The 13,230-nt window shown below is 42.3% G+C and overlaps 2 protein-coding genes across 11 annotated transcripts in view; one reads left to right on the forward strand and one right to left on the reverse strand.

Moving 5' to 3' along the window:
- LOC137427291 (protein 4.1) overlaps positions 1–11,020 on the forward strand; it is a 100,060-nt gene extending 89,040 nt beyond the window's left edge. For all 9 annotated transcript variants that reach the window (XM_068116684.2, XM_068116687.2, XM_068116686.2 and 6 more), the window contains one exon: positions 9,803–11,020. In XM_068116684.2, the coding sequence (XP_067972785.2) occupies positions 9,803–9,898 (96 nt within the window). In that variant the 3' untranslated portion in view covers positions 9,899–11,020. The remainder of the gene's footprint in view (positions 1–9,802) is intronic.
- A 1,876-nt stretch (positions 11,021–12,896) lies between these two features.
- Positions 12,897–13,230, reverse strand: part of TPX2 (TPX2 microtubule nucleation factor) — a 42,513-nt gene continuing 42,179 nt past the window's right edge. For both annotated transcript variants that reach the window (XM_068116694.2, XM_068116695.2), the window contains exon 16: positions 12,897–13,224. In XM_068116694.2, the coding sequence (XP_067972795.2) occupies positions 13,117–13,224 (108 nt within the window). In that variant the 3' untranslated portion in view covers positions 12,897–13,116. The remainder of the gene's footprint in view (positions 13,225–13,230) is intronic.

Below are 13,230 nucleotides of genomic sequence, written 5' to 3' on the forward strand. Positions count from 1 at the left end.
TTCTCAACAATGGATGGAGGTCCTCAACACCAAACAGGAAATTAGAGCTGTCTCCCTTGACATTTCACGTGCCTTCGATACGGTCTGGCACCCTGCTCTGCTCACCAAACTCTCCTCCTTTGGTATCCATGGAAATCTCCACGCATGGCTGGCGGACTTCCTCTCTGGTCGTAGTCAACGTGTGGCCCTGAATGGGTTTCTCTCATCTCCTCTTCCTGTTCAGGCTGGAGTTCCCCAAGGTAGTGTTCTGGGCCCTGTGCTTTTTCTGGTCTTCATCAATGATCTCTCTGACTCTCTTGAAAATCCTCTCTATCTCTTTGCTGACGACTCTACTCTCTGTCGCTCCATTCCTCATCCCTCAGATCGGCAGTCTGCAGCCTCCTCACTCTCTGCAGACCTGGACAAAATCACAGACTGGGCAAACAAATGGAACATGTCTTTCAATCCTGATAAATCTCACACTCTTACGATGTCTCTCCGAAACGACCGACTGGAAAACCCTCCCATCCACTTTCTGAATAATCCTCTCCAAGAAGTTCTGTCACTCAAGCTTTTGGGTCTCACTATTTGCCATGATCTTTCCTGGGAAAACCACATTTCAAATCTGGCCTCCAAAGCCAGTCGCCGACTGGGCATCCTCCGTCATGCGAAGTCCTTCCTTGGCACACCTGAGCTCCTCACCACGTACAAGGCTTTCATCCGCAGCTCAATGGAATACTGCTCTCCCCTCTGGGCTGGTGCTCCTGCCTCACACCTAGCCCGTCTTCACGCTGTTGAAACCAAAGCGTTCAGAATCATTGGAATCTCCCGCGATGAAGCTAACTCCAAGGGCCTTTCACTCACTCACCGCAGGCAGGTTGGTGGTCTTTCCGTCTTCTACCGACTCCTCTCTGGCCTGTCCCCCCAGCTCTCTCTGGGCTCTGTCCCCCAAATATTCCTACAGGTCGCACAAGATCTGCCTGCAACCCTCTTATGGTTAAACTGCCAAAATCAAGACTTTCTGCTCACCTTCACTCCTTCATTCCTCTTTTCTCCCGCCTCTGGAACAAACTCCCTCACTCTCTTAAATCCCACTCCACCCTCCAGGTCTTTAAAACAGCTGTTCACCACCATCTCTTATCCTCCCCCATCCAAAACCTTGATCTTTTCTACCCCCGCTAATTTCGGTCCCCATGTGTTTTATACCTCTCCCCTCCCCCCCCCCCCCCTTCCCACGCCTCCTGCCCCCAAGCCCTCTCCCTCCCACACTTCTCCCTGCTCTCAAATGTTGTGGTTGTTTCCCTTCCTTCCCCTTGTGGTTGTGGCCCCCCTTCCCCTTCTCTCCCCATCTTGTCCTCCGCTCCCTCTTTTTGTATATTTTGTTTGTCTGGTTGATTTGTTTGTGAAATAAATGTTAGCTCTTTCACGAGCCTCGATTCAGTATACAAAACAAAAAAAGAAAAGAAAAAAAAGAAAAAAAAAAGAAAAAAATAAAGTGATTGGGAATGTGCAAAACCTACACAGGAAGTGTCCTTGTGGTGATGGAGGCCCAGCCTCCTGGACAGGTCAACACACCTGTCGCATGTTGGGGAAACTTCCACTTAGCATGCGTCGGGAATCGAATGCACGCCAGTAAAGGTTCCCGATGGGAGCGGCCGAGAAACACCCGCTGCCAAGGGAGCTTCACCACCAAAAGGTGGTCGGGGGATGGTGGCTCTGTCTGTCTACCTGTCTACCTTTTTTACCACATGACCTTTTGTCATCAAATTTTCAGCCATTTATTATCAGAATGTGGAGAATGGTAATTAATTAATTAAAATTTAACTGTCGGTTTTTGTCAAGTTTAATTTGAGGACAAAGCCGACACGGACACGGACACGGGCGGCCTTTCCATTGTGAGATGCTTTCTAGTTGTTATTATTGTTAATATTATTATCAATACGATTCTATAATGTGAATATTATGATTGTTTTTATCACCATTATTGTTGTTATTATTACATCATGCGTGCAAATTAAACAGCAGGGTTAAGCAATTGGTTTATGTCTGTCCGTCCATCCGTTCTGTCTGTCTCTCTGTCCAGTCAGTTTATGACCGAGGAACAACTTGTTTAAATTGAATAAAACCACCTTTAGAGGCCATTTTCCCCCGCAAGCGGGGGTTGGCCTTTTTCGGGAACCGTGGTTGTTGTTGTTTTTCGGTCCCCTTTTTGAAGCAATGTTTTACGGCCGGATGCCCTTCCTGACGCCAACCCTTTTTGCCGCCTTTAACGACAAGCAGGGAATTACCAGTGAACTGGTACTCAATTTGCCGACCTCGGAAGGATGACAGGCTGAGTCAACCCCCCTGGCGTTAATTCAGCGATTGACCGGGATTCGAACCCAGGATCCTAGGATCCTAAGCCGGCACCCTAGCCGCTAGCCCAACACCAGGGACTCCTGTATATTTTGTTTGTCTGGTTGATTTGTTAGGGTTAACTTGTATATATGTTGTATATTGTATATTGTTGTATATGTTGGGGAATGTTGTATATGTTGATAATATAACTTGTTTAAATTGAATATAATATTTTAAACTGGAACAGGAATACAAGTGTTTCGTTTTACCTTTGCTCTGAATCCATCTCAACCCCACATGCGCAGAGGAGTGAGGTTTTTATGGTGTAGCCTGTCTCTGTCCCTATGTCCCAACAAACATCCACCAATCAGAGCTGAGGATCTCGTCACATGACAGAGGGACAACTTTTAGTAATAATTACAGGTTCATATTTTACTAAAAGGAAATGTAAAAACCTGCGGAACGTGTTGGGGTCCCAGCAGGTGTTGTAAGGTAGGTATGAGGTTTCAGAAATTCCTCAATACAATTAGGATTTTGAAATGTGATCGACATGGACATTACTCCTGAATCCGGAAGTGAACAGATGACGGTTCACTGGTTTGATAATATCTCAATCAATCGTGATTTAACATTATATTTTGATCTATTAATACAATATAATTTGTGAAGCCTGGTGTTGGCTTAGCGGTTAGGGTGCCGGCTTGGGATCCTAGGATCCTGGTTTCAAATCCCGGTCGATTGCTGAATTAACACCAGGGGGTTGACTCAGCCTGTCATCCTTCCGAGGTCGGCAAATTGAGTACCAGTTCACTGGTAATTCCCTGTGTGTCACAAGAGGTGACTAACAGGGATGGTGGCAGGAAGGGTATCCGGCTGTAAAACATTGCTTCAAAAAGGGGACAACGGTGCCCAAACAAGACCAACCCCCACACTGTGGGGAGAAATGGCCTTTAAAGATGGATTTATATAGTATTAATTTGTGATTGGAATGATGAATGATGCTGTTGGGAATGAAAATATAGAGATATTGAGTTTATAGTAGAATGAGGAAGTGACGTAAGGGTTTCCATCAGTGGCATTTGCGGATTCCCCATTTGCAGTTTCGCCATTGACTGGATACAGAAACATTCAGACTGGGTACGTTTATTTGTGCAAGTCATTCACGAACCTGCTGTCAATGCCTGACGTTCGCCTGAAGGTGGCACAGGAATGTGGAATTTATTGGTTCAACGTTTCTCATTTGCCGTGTTTTTAACCCAAGTAATTCCCAAACCGGCTGGTCATTCCCGAAGTCCAAAAAAATATGTAATACTTGCATTATTTGGTAACTGGCAACTGGCATTCCCAGCCAGGTCATACTCCAACTAAAGTATCAAAGAAGCCCGGCTAGGCCGCTCGGAGACTATCGGTCTTGTTTTTTAAATTAGGTGTGCCTGGCCGTCAAATAAGATTGAGAATCTTTCCAAACAGGAAACTCAGTGTTTTTAAGGATGTCATAAAGAACACAAACAATAGGCAACAGGCATTGCTAACTAATGTAACATGTTACATACGACGATGCAATATACACTGCGGAAAATGGCGGTTAAACCAGGAATTAATTAATTAATACGACTTTTACAATCTTTATTTTATTTAAATTGAATTATATACTTGAATACGATTGTACACAAATCACATGATACTTCCAAGAATGTCCAGTTTTGCAGTTTTTCAATTTAAATAAAGGTTCAATCAGGTGGTGTATAATAAGCGTGCTGTTCCCATTCGGGACTGCTTCTGGCCTACAGTATTTCAACAGCACTAAACTTGTGGATTATTTATTTAAAGATCGTTGAAGGAATTTTATTATAATTGAAATCGAATTTAAGTAACACCGCCTGGGGTATCGTGTTCAACGAACTCTTCAGTTACTTTTGTTATTGGAAGCGGCCTTGGAAAAATACCATGATAATGTGAAAAGCGCTCGAGCTGCTATGACGTCAACGCGGCATTTTCCAAGGCAGAAAATGGTAATAATCCAATGGGAATTTATCTGAAGGAATAAATCCATATGGGAATTTCTCTGGAGGAATAATATATGGGAATTTCTCTGGAGGAATAATACATGGGAATTTCTCTGGAGGAATAATCCATATGGGAATTTCTCTGGAGGAATAATATATGGGAATTTCTCTGGAGGAATAATATATGGGAATGTCTCTGGAGGAATAATACATGGGAATTTCTCTGGTGGAATAATACATGGGAGTTTCTCTGGAGGAATAATCCATATGGGAATTTCTCTGGAGGAATAATACATGGGAATTTCTCTGGAGGAATCATCCATATGGGAATTTCTCGAGGAATAAAATATGGGAATTTCTCTGGAGGAATAATACATGGGAATTTCTCTGGTGGAATAATACATGGGAATTTCTCTGGAGGAATAATCCATATGGGAATTTCTCTGGAGGAATAATACATGGGAATTTCTCTGGAGGAATAATACATGGGAATTTCTCTGGAGGAATAATACATGGGAATTTCTCTGGAGGAATAATACATGGGAATTTCTCTGGAGGAATAATACATGGGAATTTCTCTTGAAGAATAATACATGGGAATTTCTCTGGAGGAATAATACATGGGAATTTCTCTGGAGGAATAATATATGGGGATTTCTCTGGAGGAATCATCCATATGGGAATTTCTCTAGAGGAATAATATATGGGAATTTCTCTAGAGGAATAATATATGGGAATTTCTCTAGAGGAATAATACATGGTAATTTCTCTGGAGGAATCATCCATATGGGAATTTCTCGAGGAATAAAATATGGGAATTTCTCTGGAGGAATCATCCATATGGGAATTTCTCTGGAGGAATAATACATGGGAATTTCTCTGGAGGAATAATACATGGGAATTTCTCTGGAGGAATAATACATGGGAATTTCTCTGGAGGAATAATCAATATGGGAATTTCTCTGGAGGAATCATCCATATGGGAATTTCTCTGGAGGAATAATCCATATGGGAATTTCTCTGGAGGAATAATCCATATGGGAATTTCTCTGGAGGAATAATACATAGGAATTTCTCTAGAGGAATAACACATGGGAATTTCTCTGGAGGAATAATATATGGGAATTTCTCTGGAGTACTCATCCATATGGGAATTTCTCTGGAGGAATAATACATGGGAATTTCTCTGGAGGAATAATCCATATGGGAATTTCTCTGGAGGAATAATACATAGGAATTTCTCTAGAGGAATAACACATGGGAATTTCTCTGGAGGAATAATATATGGGAATTTCTCTGGAGGAATAATACATGGGAATTTCTCTGGAGGAATCATCCATATGGGAATTTCTCTGGAGGAATAATACATGGGAATTTCTCTGGAGGAATAATACATGGGAATTTCTCTGGAGGAATAATATATGGGAATGTCTCTGGAGGAATAATATATGGGAATGTCTCTGGAGGAATAATATATGGGAATTTCTCTGGAGGAATAATACATGGGAATTTCTCTGGAGGAATAATCCATATGGGAATTTCTCTGGAGGAATAATACATGGGAATTTCTCTGGAGGAATAATACATGGGAATTTCTCTGGAGGAATAATCCATATGGGAATTTATCTGGAGGAATAATACATGGGAATTTCTCTGGAGGAATAATACATGGGAATTTCTCTGGTGGAATAATACATGGGAATTTCTCTGGTGGAATAATACATGGGAATGTCTCTGGAGGAATAATACATGGGAATTTCTCTGGTGGAATAATACATGGGAGTTTCTCTGGAGGAATAATACATGGGAATTTATCTGGAGGAATAATACATGGGAATTTCTCTGGAGGAATAATCCATATGGGAATTTATCTGGAGGAATAATACATGGGAATTTCTCTGGAGGAATAATCCATATGGGAATTTATCTGGAGGAATAATACATAGGAATTTCTCTGGAGGAATAATACATGGGAATTTCTCTGGTGGAATAATACATGGGAATTTCTCTGGTGGAATAATACATGGGAATTTCTCTGGAGGAATAATCCATATGGGAATTTCTCTGGAGGAATAATACATGGGAATTTCTCTGGAGGAATAATCCATATGGGAATTTCTCTGGAGGAATTAGACATAGGAATTTCTCTGGAGGAATAATACATAGGAATTTCTCTGGAGGAATAATCCATATGGGAATTTCTCTGGAGGAATAATCCATATGGGAATTTCTCTGGAGGATGAATACATGGGAATTTCTCTGGAGGAATAATAAATGGGAATTTCTCTGGAGGAATAATACATGGGAATTTCTCTGGAGGAATAATACATGGGAATTTCTCTGGAGGAATAATACATGGGAATTTCTCTGGAGGAATAATACATGGGAATTTCTCTGGAGGAATAATATATGGGAATGTCTCTGGAGGAATAATACATGGGAATTTCTCTGGTGGAATAATACATGGGAGTTTCTCTGGAGGAATAATCCATATGGGAATTTCTCTGGAGGAATAATACATGGGAATTTCTCTGGAGGAATCATCCATATGGGAATTTCTCGAGGAATAAAATATGGGAATTTCTCTGGAGGAATAATACATGGGAATTTCTCTGGTGGAATAATACATGGGAATTTCTCTGGAGGAATAATCCATATGGGAATTTCTCTGGAGGAATAATACATGGGAATTTCTCTAGAGGAATAATATATGGGAATTTCTCTGGAGGAATCATCCATATGGGAATTTCTCTGGAGGAATAATACATAGGAATTTCTCTGGAGGAATAATACATGGGAATTTCTCGAGAGGAATAATACATGGGAATTTCTCTGGAGGAATCATCCATATGGGAATTTCTCAAGGAATAAAATATGGGAATTTCTCTGGAGGAATCATCCATATGGGAATTTCTCTGGAGGAATAATACATAGCAATTTCTCTGGAGGAATAATACATGGGAATTTCTCTGGAGGAATAATACATGGGAATTTCTCTGGAGGAATAATACATGGGAATTTCTCTGGAGGAATAATCAATATGGGAATTTCTCTGGAGGAATCATCCATATGGGAATTTCTCTGGAGGAATAATCCATATGGGAATTTCTCTGGAGGAATAATCCATATGGGAATTTCTCTGGAGGAATAATACATAGGAATTTCTCTAGAGGAATAACACATGGGAATTTCTCTGGAGGAATAATATATGGGAATTTCTCTGGAGTACTCATCCATATGGGAATTTCTCTAGAGGAATAATATATGGGAATTTCTCTGGAGGAATAATACATCGGAATTTCTCTGGAGGAATCATCCATATGGGAATTTCTCTGGAGGAATAATACATGGGAATTTCTCTGGAGGAATAATACATGGGAATTTCTCTGGAGGAATAATCCATATGGGAATTTCTCTGGAGGAATCATCCATATGGGAATTTCTTGAGGAATAATCCATATGGGAATTTCTCTGGAGGAATAATCCATATGGGAATTTCTCTGGAGGAATAACACATGGGAATTTCTCTGGAGGAATAATATATGGGAATTTCTCTGGAGGAATAATATATGGGAATTTCTCTGGAGGAATAATACATGGGAATTTCTCTGGAGGAATCATCCATATGGGAATTTCTCTGGAGGAATAATACATGGGAATTTCTCTGGAGGAATCATCCATATGGGAATTTCTCTGGAGGAATAATACATGGGAATTTCTCTGGAGGAATAATACATGGGAATTTCTCTGGAGGAATAATATATGGGAATGTCTCTGGAGGAATAATATATGGGAATTTCTCTGGAGGAATAATACATGGGAATTTCTCTGGTGGAATAATACATGGGAATTTCTCTGGAGGAATAATCCATATGGGAATTTGTCTGGAGGAATAATACATGGGAATTTCTCTGGAGGAATAATACATGGGAATTTCTCTGGAGGAATAATCCATATGGGAATTTATCTGGAGGAATAATACATGGGAATTTCTCTGGAGGAATAATACATGGGAATTTCTCTGGTGGAATAATACATGGGAATTTCTCTGGAGGAATAATCCATATGGGAATTTATCTGGAGGAATAATACATGGGAATTTCTCTGGAGGAATAATACATGGGAATTTCTCTGGTGGAATAATACATGGGAATTTCTCTGGAGGAATAATCCATATGGGAATTTCTCTGGAGGAATAATACATGGGAATTTCTCTGGAGGAATAATACATGGGAATTTCTCTGGAGGAATAATCCATATGGGAATTTCTCTGGAGGAATAATACATAGGAATTTCTCTGGAGGAATAATACATAGGAATTTCTCTGGAGGAATAATCCATATGGGAATTTCTCTAGAGGAATAATCCATATGGGAATTTCTCTGGAGGATGAATACATGGGAATTTCTCTGGAGGAATAATAAATGGGAATTTCTCTGGAGGAATAATACATGGGAATTTCTCTGGAGGAATAATACATGGGAATTTCTCTGGAGGAATAATACATGGGAATTTCTCTGGAGGAATAATACATAGGAATTTCTCTGGAGGAATAATACATAGGAATTTCTCTGGAGGAATAATCCATATGGGAATTTCTCTAGAGGAATAATCCATATGGGAATTTCTCTGGAGGATGAATACATGGGAATTTCTCTGGAGGAATAATACATGGGAATTTCTCTGGAGGAATAATACATGGGAATTTCTCTGGAGGAATAATACATGGGAATTTCTCTGGAGGAATCATCCATATGGGAATTTCTCTGGAGTTTTCTCACTCAAGTGCAAAGCAACATCGGCTGAGCAAGTGCAAAAATAAGGCGAAGGCCTCTTACTGGTGATGAACCAATGAAGGCCTCTTAATGGTGATGAACCAATGAAGGCCTCTTACTGGTGATGATCCAATGAAGGCCTCTTACTGGTGATGATCCAATGAAGGCCTCTTACTGGTGATGATCCAATGAAGGCTTCTTACTGGTGATGAACCAATGAAGGCCTCTGAAGCATCACTCGTAAATACCCTCTCCCACCCACCACCAACCGGAAGTGCTGGTACAGGTACACATTTGCATCGACCCCACCTTCGGAATCCCCATGGATGGGGGCAAACCAAGTAGCTACAACTTTATGACTCAGTCCCCCTGGCAAGTTTGTTTGAGATCGGATGAGTAAGGACTGAATGCATCAGTCACAGACGGACGGACGGACGGACGGACGGAGACATACGGGCTGATGGATGAACAGACATGCAGATGGACGGACAAACATATGGACTGACCGACATACGGACACAGACATAGACGGGATGGACATAGACGGACAGACATAGTCAGACAGACATATATGGACAGACACAAATAGAGAGACATATGGACGGACAGACAGACAGACGGAAGGACATACATACATAGTACAGAACACCATTGTTATTTCTCCACATTTGTATTGTGATCGTTTTGAATCTTCTTTTGTTGCAGGTTTTAGCAAGAGCTATTTGGGAGGCGAAGGAACAACATCCAGACATGTCTCTTGCCAGAGTGGTTGTCCACAAAGAAGAAGAAGATGAAGATTAATATTCTTTTTCATCCTCTGTCGTTTCTCGCACTTGCTGTATTTCCCCTTATTTCCCTCTGCTCGCCTTCAGGCCTCGGCTCCATTATTCCCATAACCTTTAATTTCACCCCTCACGTCATTCCTTGCAAAGTGACATCATATTTAAAATTGCATTAACGGACTAAAAATGTCAATGTGAACTGAACAAGGGAACAATGTCGGCCTAGCTCGGGCGGGCTCACTTGGTCCAAAACCACTTTGCCAAAATGGCCAAAACCACTTTCTAGCCAAGGATTGTTGTCCAGGTGCTCGGAGTTTGAACAACATTGTAATGTTATGGATAAAGGAAACACAAATAAGTTTGCACTTTTTTTATTTGATTATTTTTTCGAGGTTGGGGGGTGAAGTGTGGTTGATGGGGGCTAATCCAGTTTTTGGCCAAAACAACAAAACCACCTGAATTTCTTGCACAAGTTTACCTTGGGCCTCCATTTGGGTTCAAAGTTCAAATTCCTCACATGAAGGTCCTCAGACTTTGCACAACGAGACTGGTTGCCCATGTAACCACATGGACCTCCCCAGCCCATGTTGTCGATGTTTGGAAACCGACTGTTCGGTTTCTCTTTAGGCTGCCCGCCTGCACGTCGGCCATTTTGTCTCGTGTGGGTTAGTAATATAGCAGAACACTTGCAATACGACACAAGGACTGCGTCGCCATGCCAACACACCCCCATGCCCTTCTTCCTGGCTCTGTGGGTTTTTTATGTGGTATTTTTCTATAATCTCCGTTACATTCGCCCACTCGGCCATCTCACCCCCGCATCGCTGTCATGGCCGTGCTGTGCACGCTGCAATATCTCTCCCTGGTACCTCATCCCCTCCATCTGGCTCCCACCTACTTTTCCCGTTATCCAGGCCCACATTTTACATCTCTTTTCACACGACATTGAAGAATTATGTTGTTGAATTTCTTTTAGCAGCTGTTTACGCTAATGGCACCCGCATGCCAACAGACCAATTCTTACCTCCTTGAGCATGTGATCGTAATTCCAGCACCTCCCGCTCTTATTTCATTTCTCCCTCCCTTTTTGAGACGAAATGCTTGTAACTGTGAACTCATTAAAACGGTTATATGAAGTCCTCATTTTGGTCATGAAGATCCTTCTCTTGCAACAATCTGATATTCTGATTTAAAACTTGTCATAATCGTCCTTTCTGGGAGGAGAGGTGACAGGTACACACTCACCGACAAGCTCTCAATAGCCTGGGTTAGAATTCCGATCCAGCTATAAACTGCCATCCTGGTGTCACAGCTATGGTGATTCATCAATGTGTCCTGTCTGGTCTCATTAGTTGGTCGATGTTAACCATCACTGATGTCCATGAAGAGAAGCTGACCTACACGTCAAGCTGCACAAATACCACCAGGTGGCACCATCATTGTCAGCCATGCCCTCCTAACCAGCATGCAGGCACTTAATCGACATCAGAGCGATGAACCACGACCACACATGGGGGGGGGGGGGGGGTCAGAGCAATGAAACTACGGCCACACCTGGGGGTCAGAGCGATGAACCTGCGACCACACGAGAGGGGGGGGGGGGGGAGAGACAGAGCGATGAACCTATGACCACATGGGGGTCAGAGCGATGAACCTGCGACCACACATGAGGGGGGGGGGGGGGGGGGGAGAGACAGAGGGATGAACCTACGACCACACATGGGGGTCAGAGCGATGAACCTACGAACACACATGGGGTCAGAGCTAATGAGCCTACGACCACACATGAGGGTCAGAGCGATGAACCTGCGACCACACGAGAGGGGGGGGGGGGGGGGGGGAGACAGAGGGATGAACCTACGACCACACATGGGGGTCAGAGCGATGAACCTACGACCACATGGGGGTCAGAGCGAAGAACCTACGACCAGACGTGGGCCGATGAACCTACGACTACACATGAGGGTCAGAGCGATGAACCTACGACCACACGTGGGGAGGGGGGGGGTCAGAGCGATGAACCTACGACCACACATGGGGGGGGGGGGGGTCAGAGCGATGAACCTACGACCACACATGGGGGGGGGGGGGGGTCAGGGCAATGAACCAAGAACCACACGTGGGGGGTCAGGGCAATGAACCTACAAGCTCGAACAACTGCCAACATGTATAAAAAATTATGGCCAAACGCCAATGATAGGATATTTTTTTGACCACTATTTGTCCTTTAACATGTTGGGATACATTGTAAAGGAAATCTACAATCCATCCACAAAACTCAAGAACATCTGAGGAATAATATTTAAGTTATGATAAAAAGGTGTTTTGGTAATTAGGTCACAATCTCAAAAGGTAGGGCAAAGGACACGAAACAGGTGTAAAACTTCAGTGCAGGTACGCTATTATGATGCAAGAACATCTTGGAAGGCCAAGCTGTCTGAGATTCCACATTGGCAACTGAGTGATGACAAAGAAAAAAAGTGTTTTTTCACTTTGACCTACAAAGGTAGGTATATTATAGAGGGGTATAAAAAACCCCCTCGATGTATATTATAAATATATTATAAATATAAATTAATTGTATATTATATTTATTTATATAAATATATTATAAATTAATTATATAATTAATTTATTATAAATTAATTGTAAATGAGACTTGCTCTCGGCGAAGCAGACCAAATGGACAATTCTCATATGCAACGACCGCACTGTAATCACAACTTGCGACAAAATCCAGCGACGGGCCAATTGGGAAAGTGGCATTTAAAGCATATGCCAATGGTAATCTGACGAAACAAACCCAGGAAGTGTATAATCAGCAGAGGATGTCTTCGGCCCACCCCAAAAAGGCGGCCATATTTTATCTGGCTGCCATGGTGGGTGGAGTCAAGCAAGCCATGTGGGTGTGGTCTGACAGTTGTCCAACCAAAGGGTGCACATTTCAAAAATTTACCCCAACACGGACACAAAGCTCTTGGAGACCTGTGACATCACAGGTAAAAGAAATATGGGGAAAAGTTTTTTAAATAACTTTAATGAGAAGGAAGTGAATTAAAAAATCAGAAGAGCCAAATATTGGTTCTTTGAACAACAACAACATAAAATCTTATTTCCTACTAAATGCTTCAATGAATAATGAAGATGCAAAAATGCCCAAAAGGGAAACCCCCAGAAGCAAATTGGCAATGCAACGGGAATCTCCAAACAAAACCCCAACAAAGATTGACGAACGAGTCAAACGTGCCACGACGTGAAGGCCGGAGAATGTGGACTGGTGGGCATCACATCGCACGGCTGGATATCCACTCGCTTGTAATGCCGGATCGGGTTCGCCTTGTGGACCTGGGT

Source organism: Myxine glutinosa, chromosome 5, assembly GCF_964187855.1.
Source record: "Myxine glutinosa chromosome 5, kmMyxGlut1.1, whole genome shotgun sequence".
NCBI classification, from domain to species: domain Eukaryota; kingdom Metazoa; phylum Chordata; class Myxini; order Myxiniformes; family Myxinidae; genus Myxine; species Myxine glutinosa.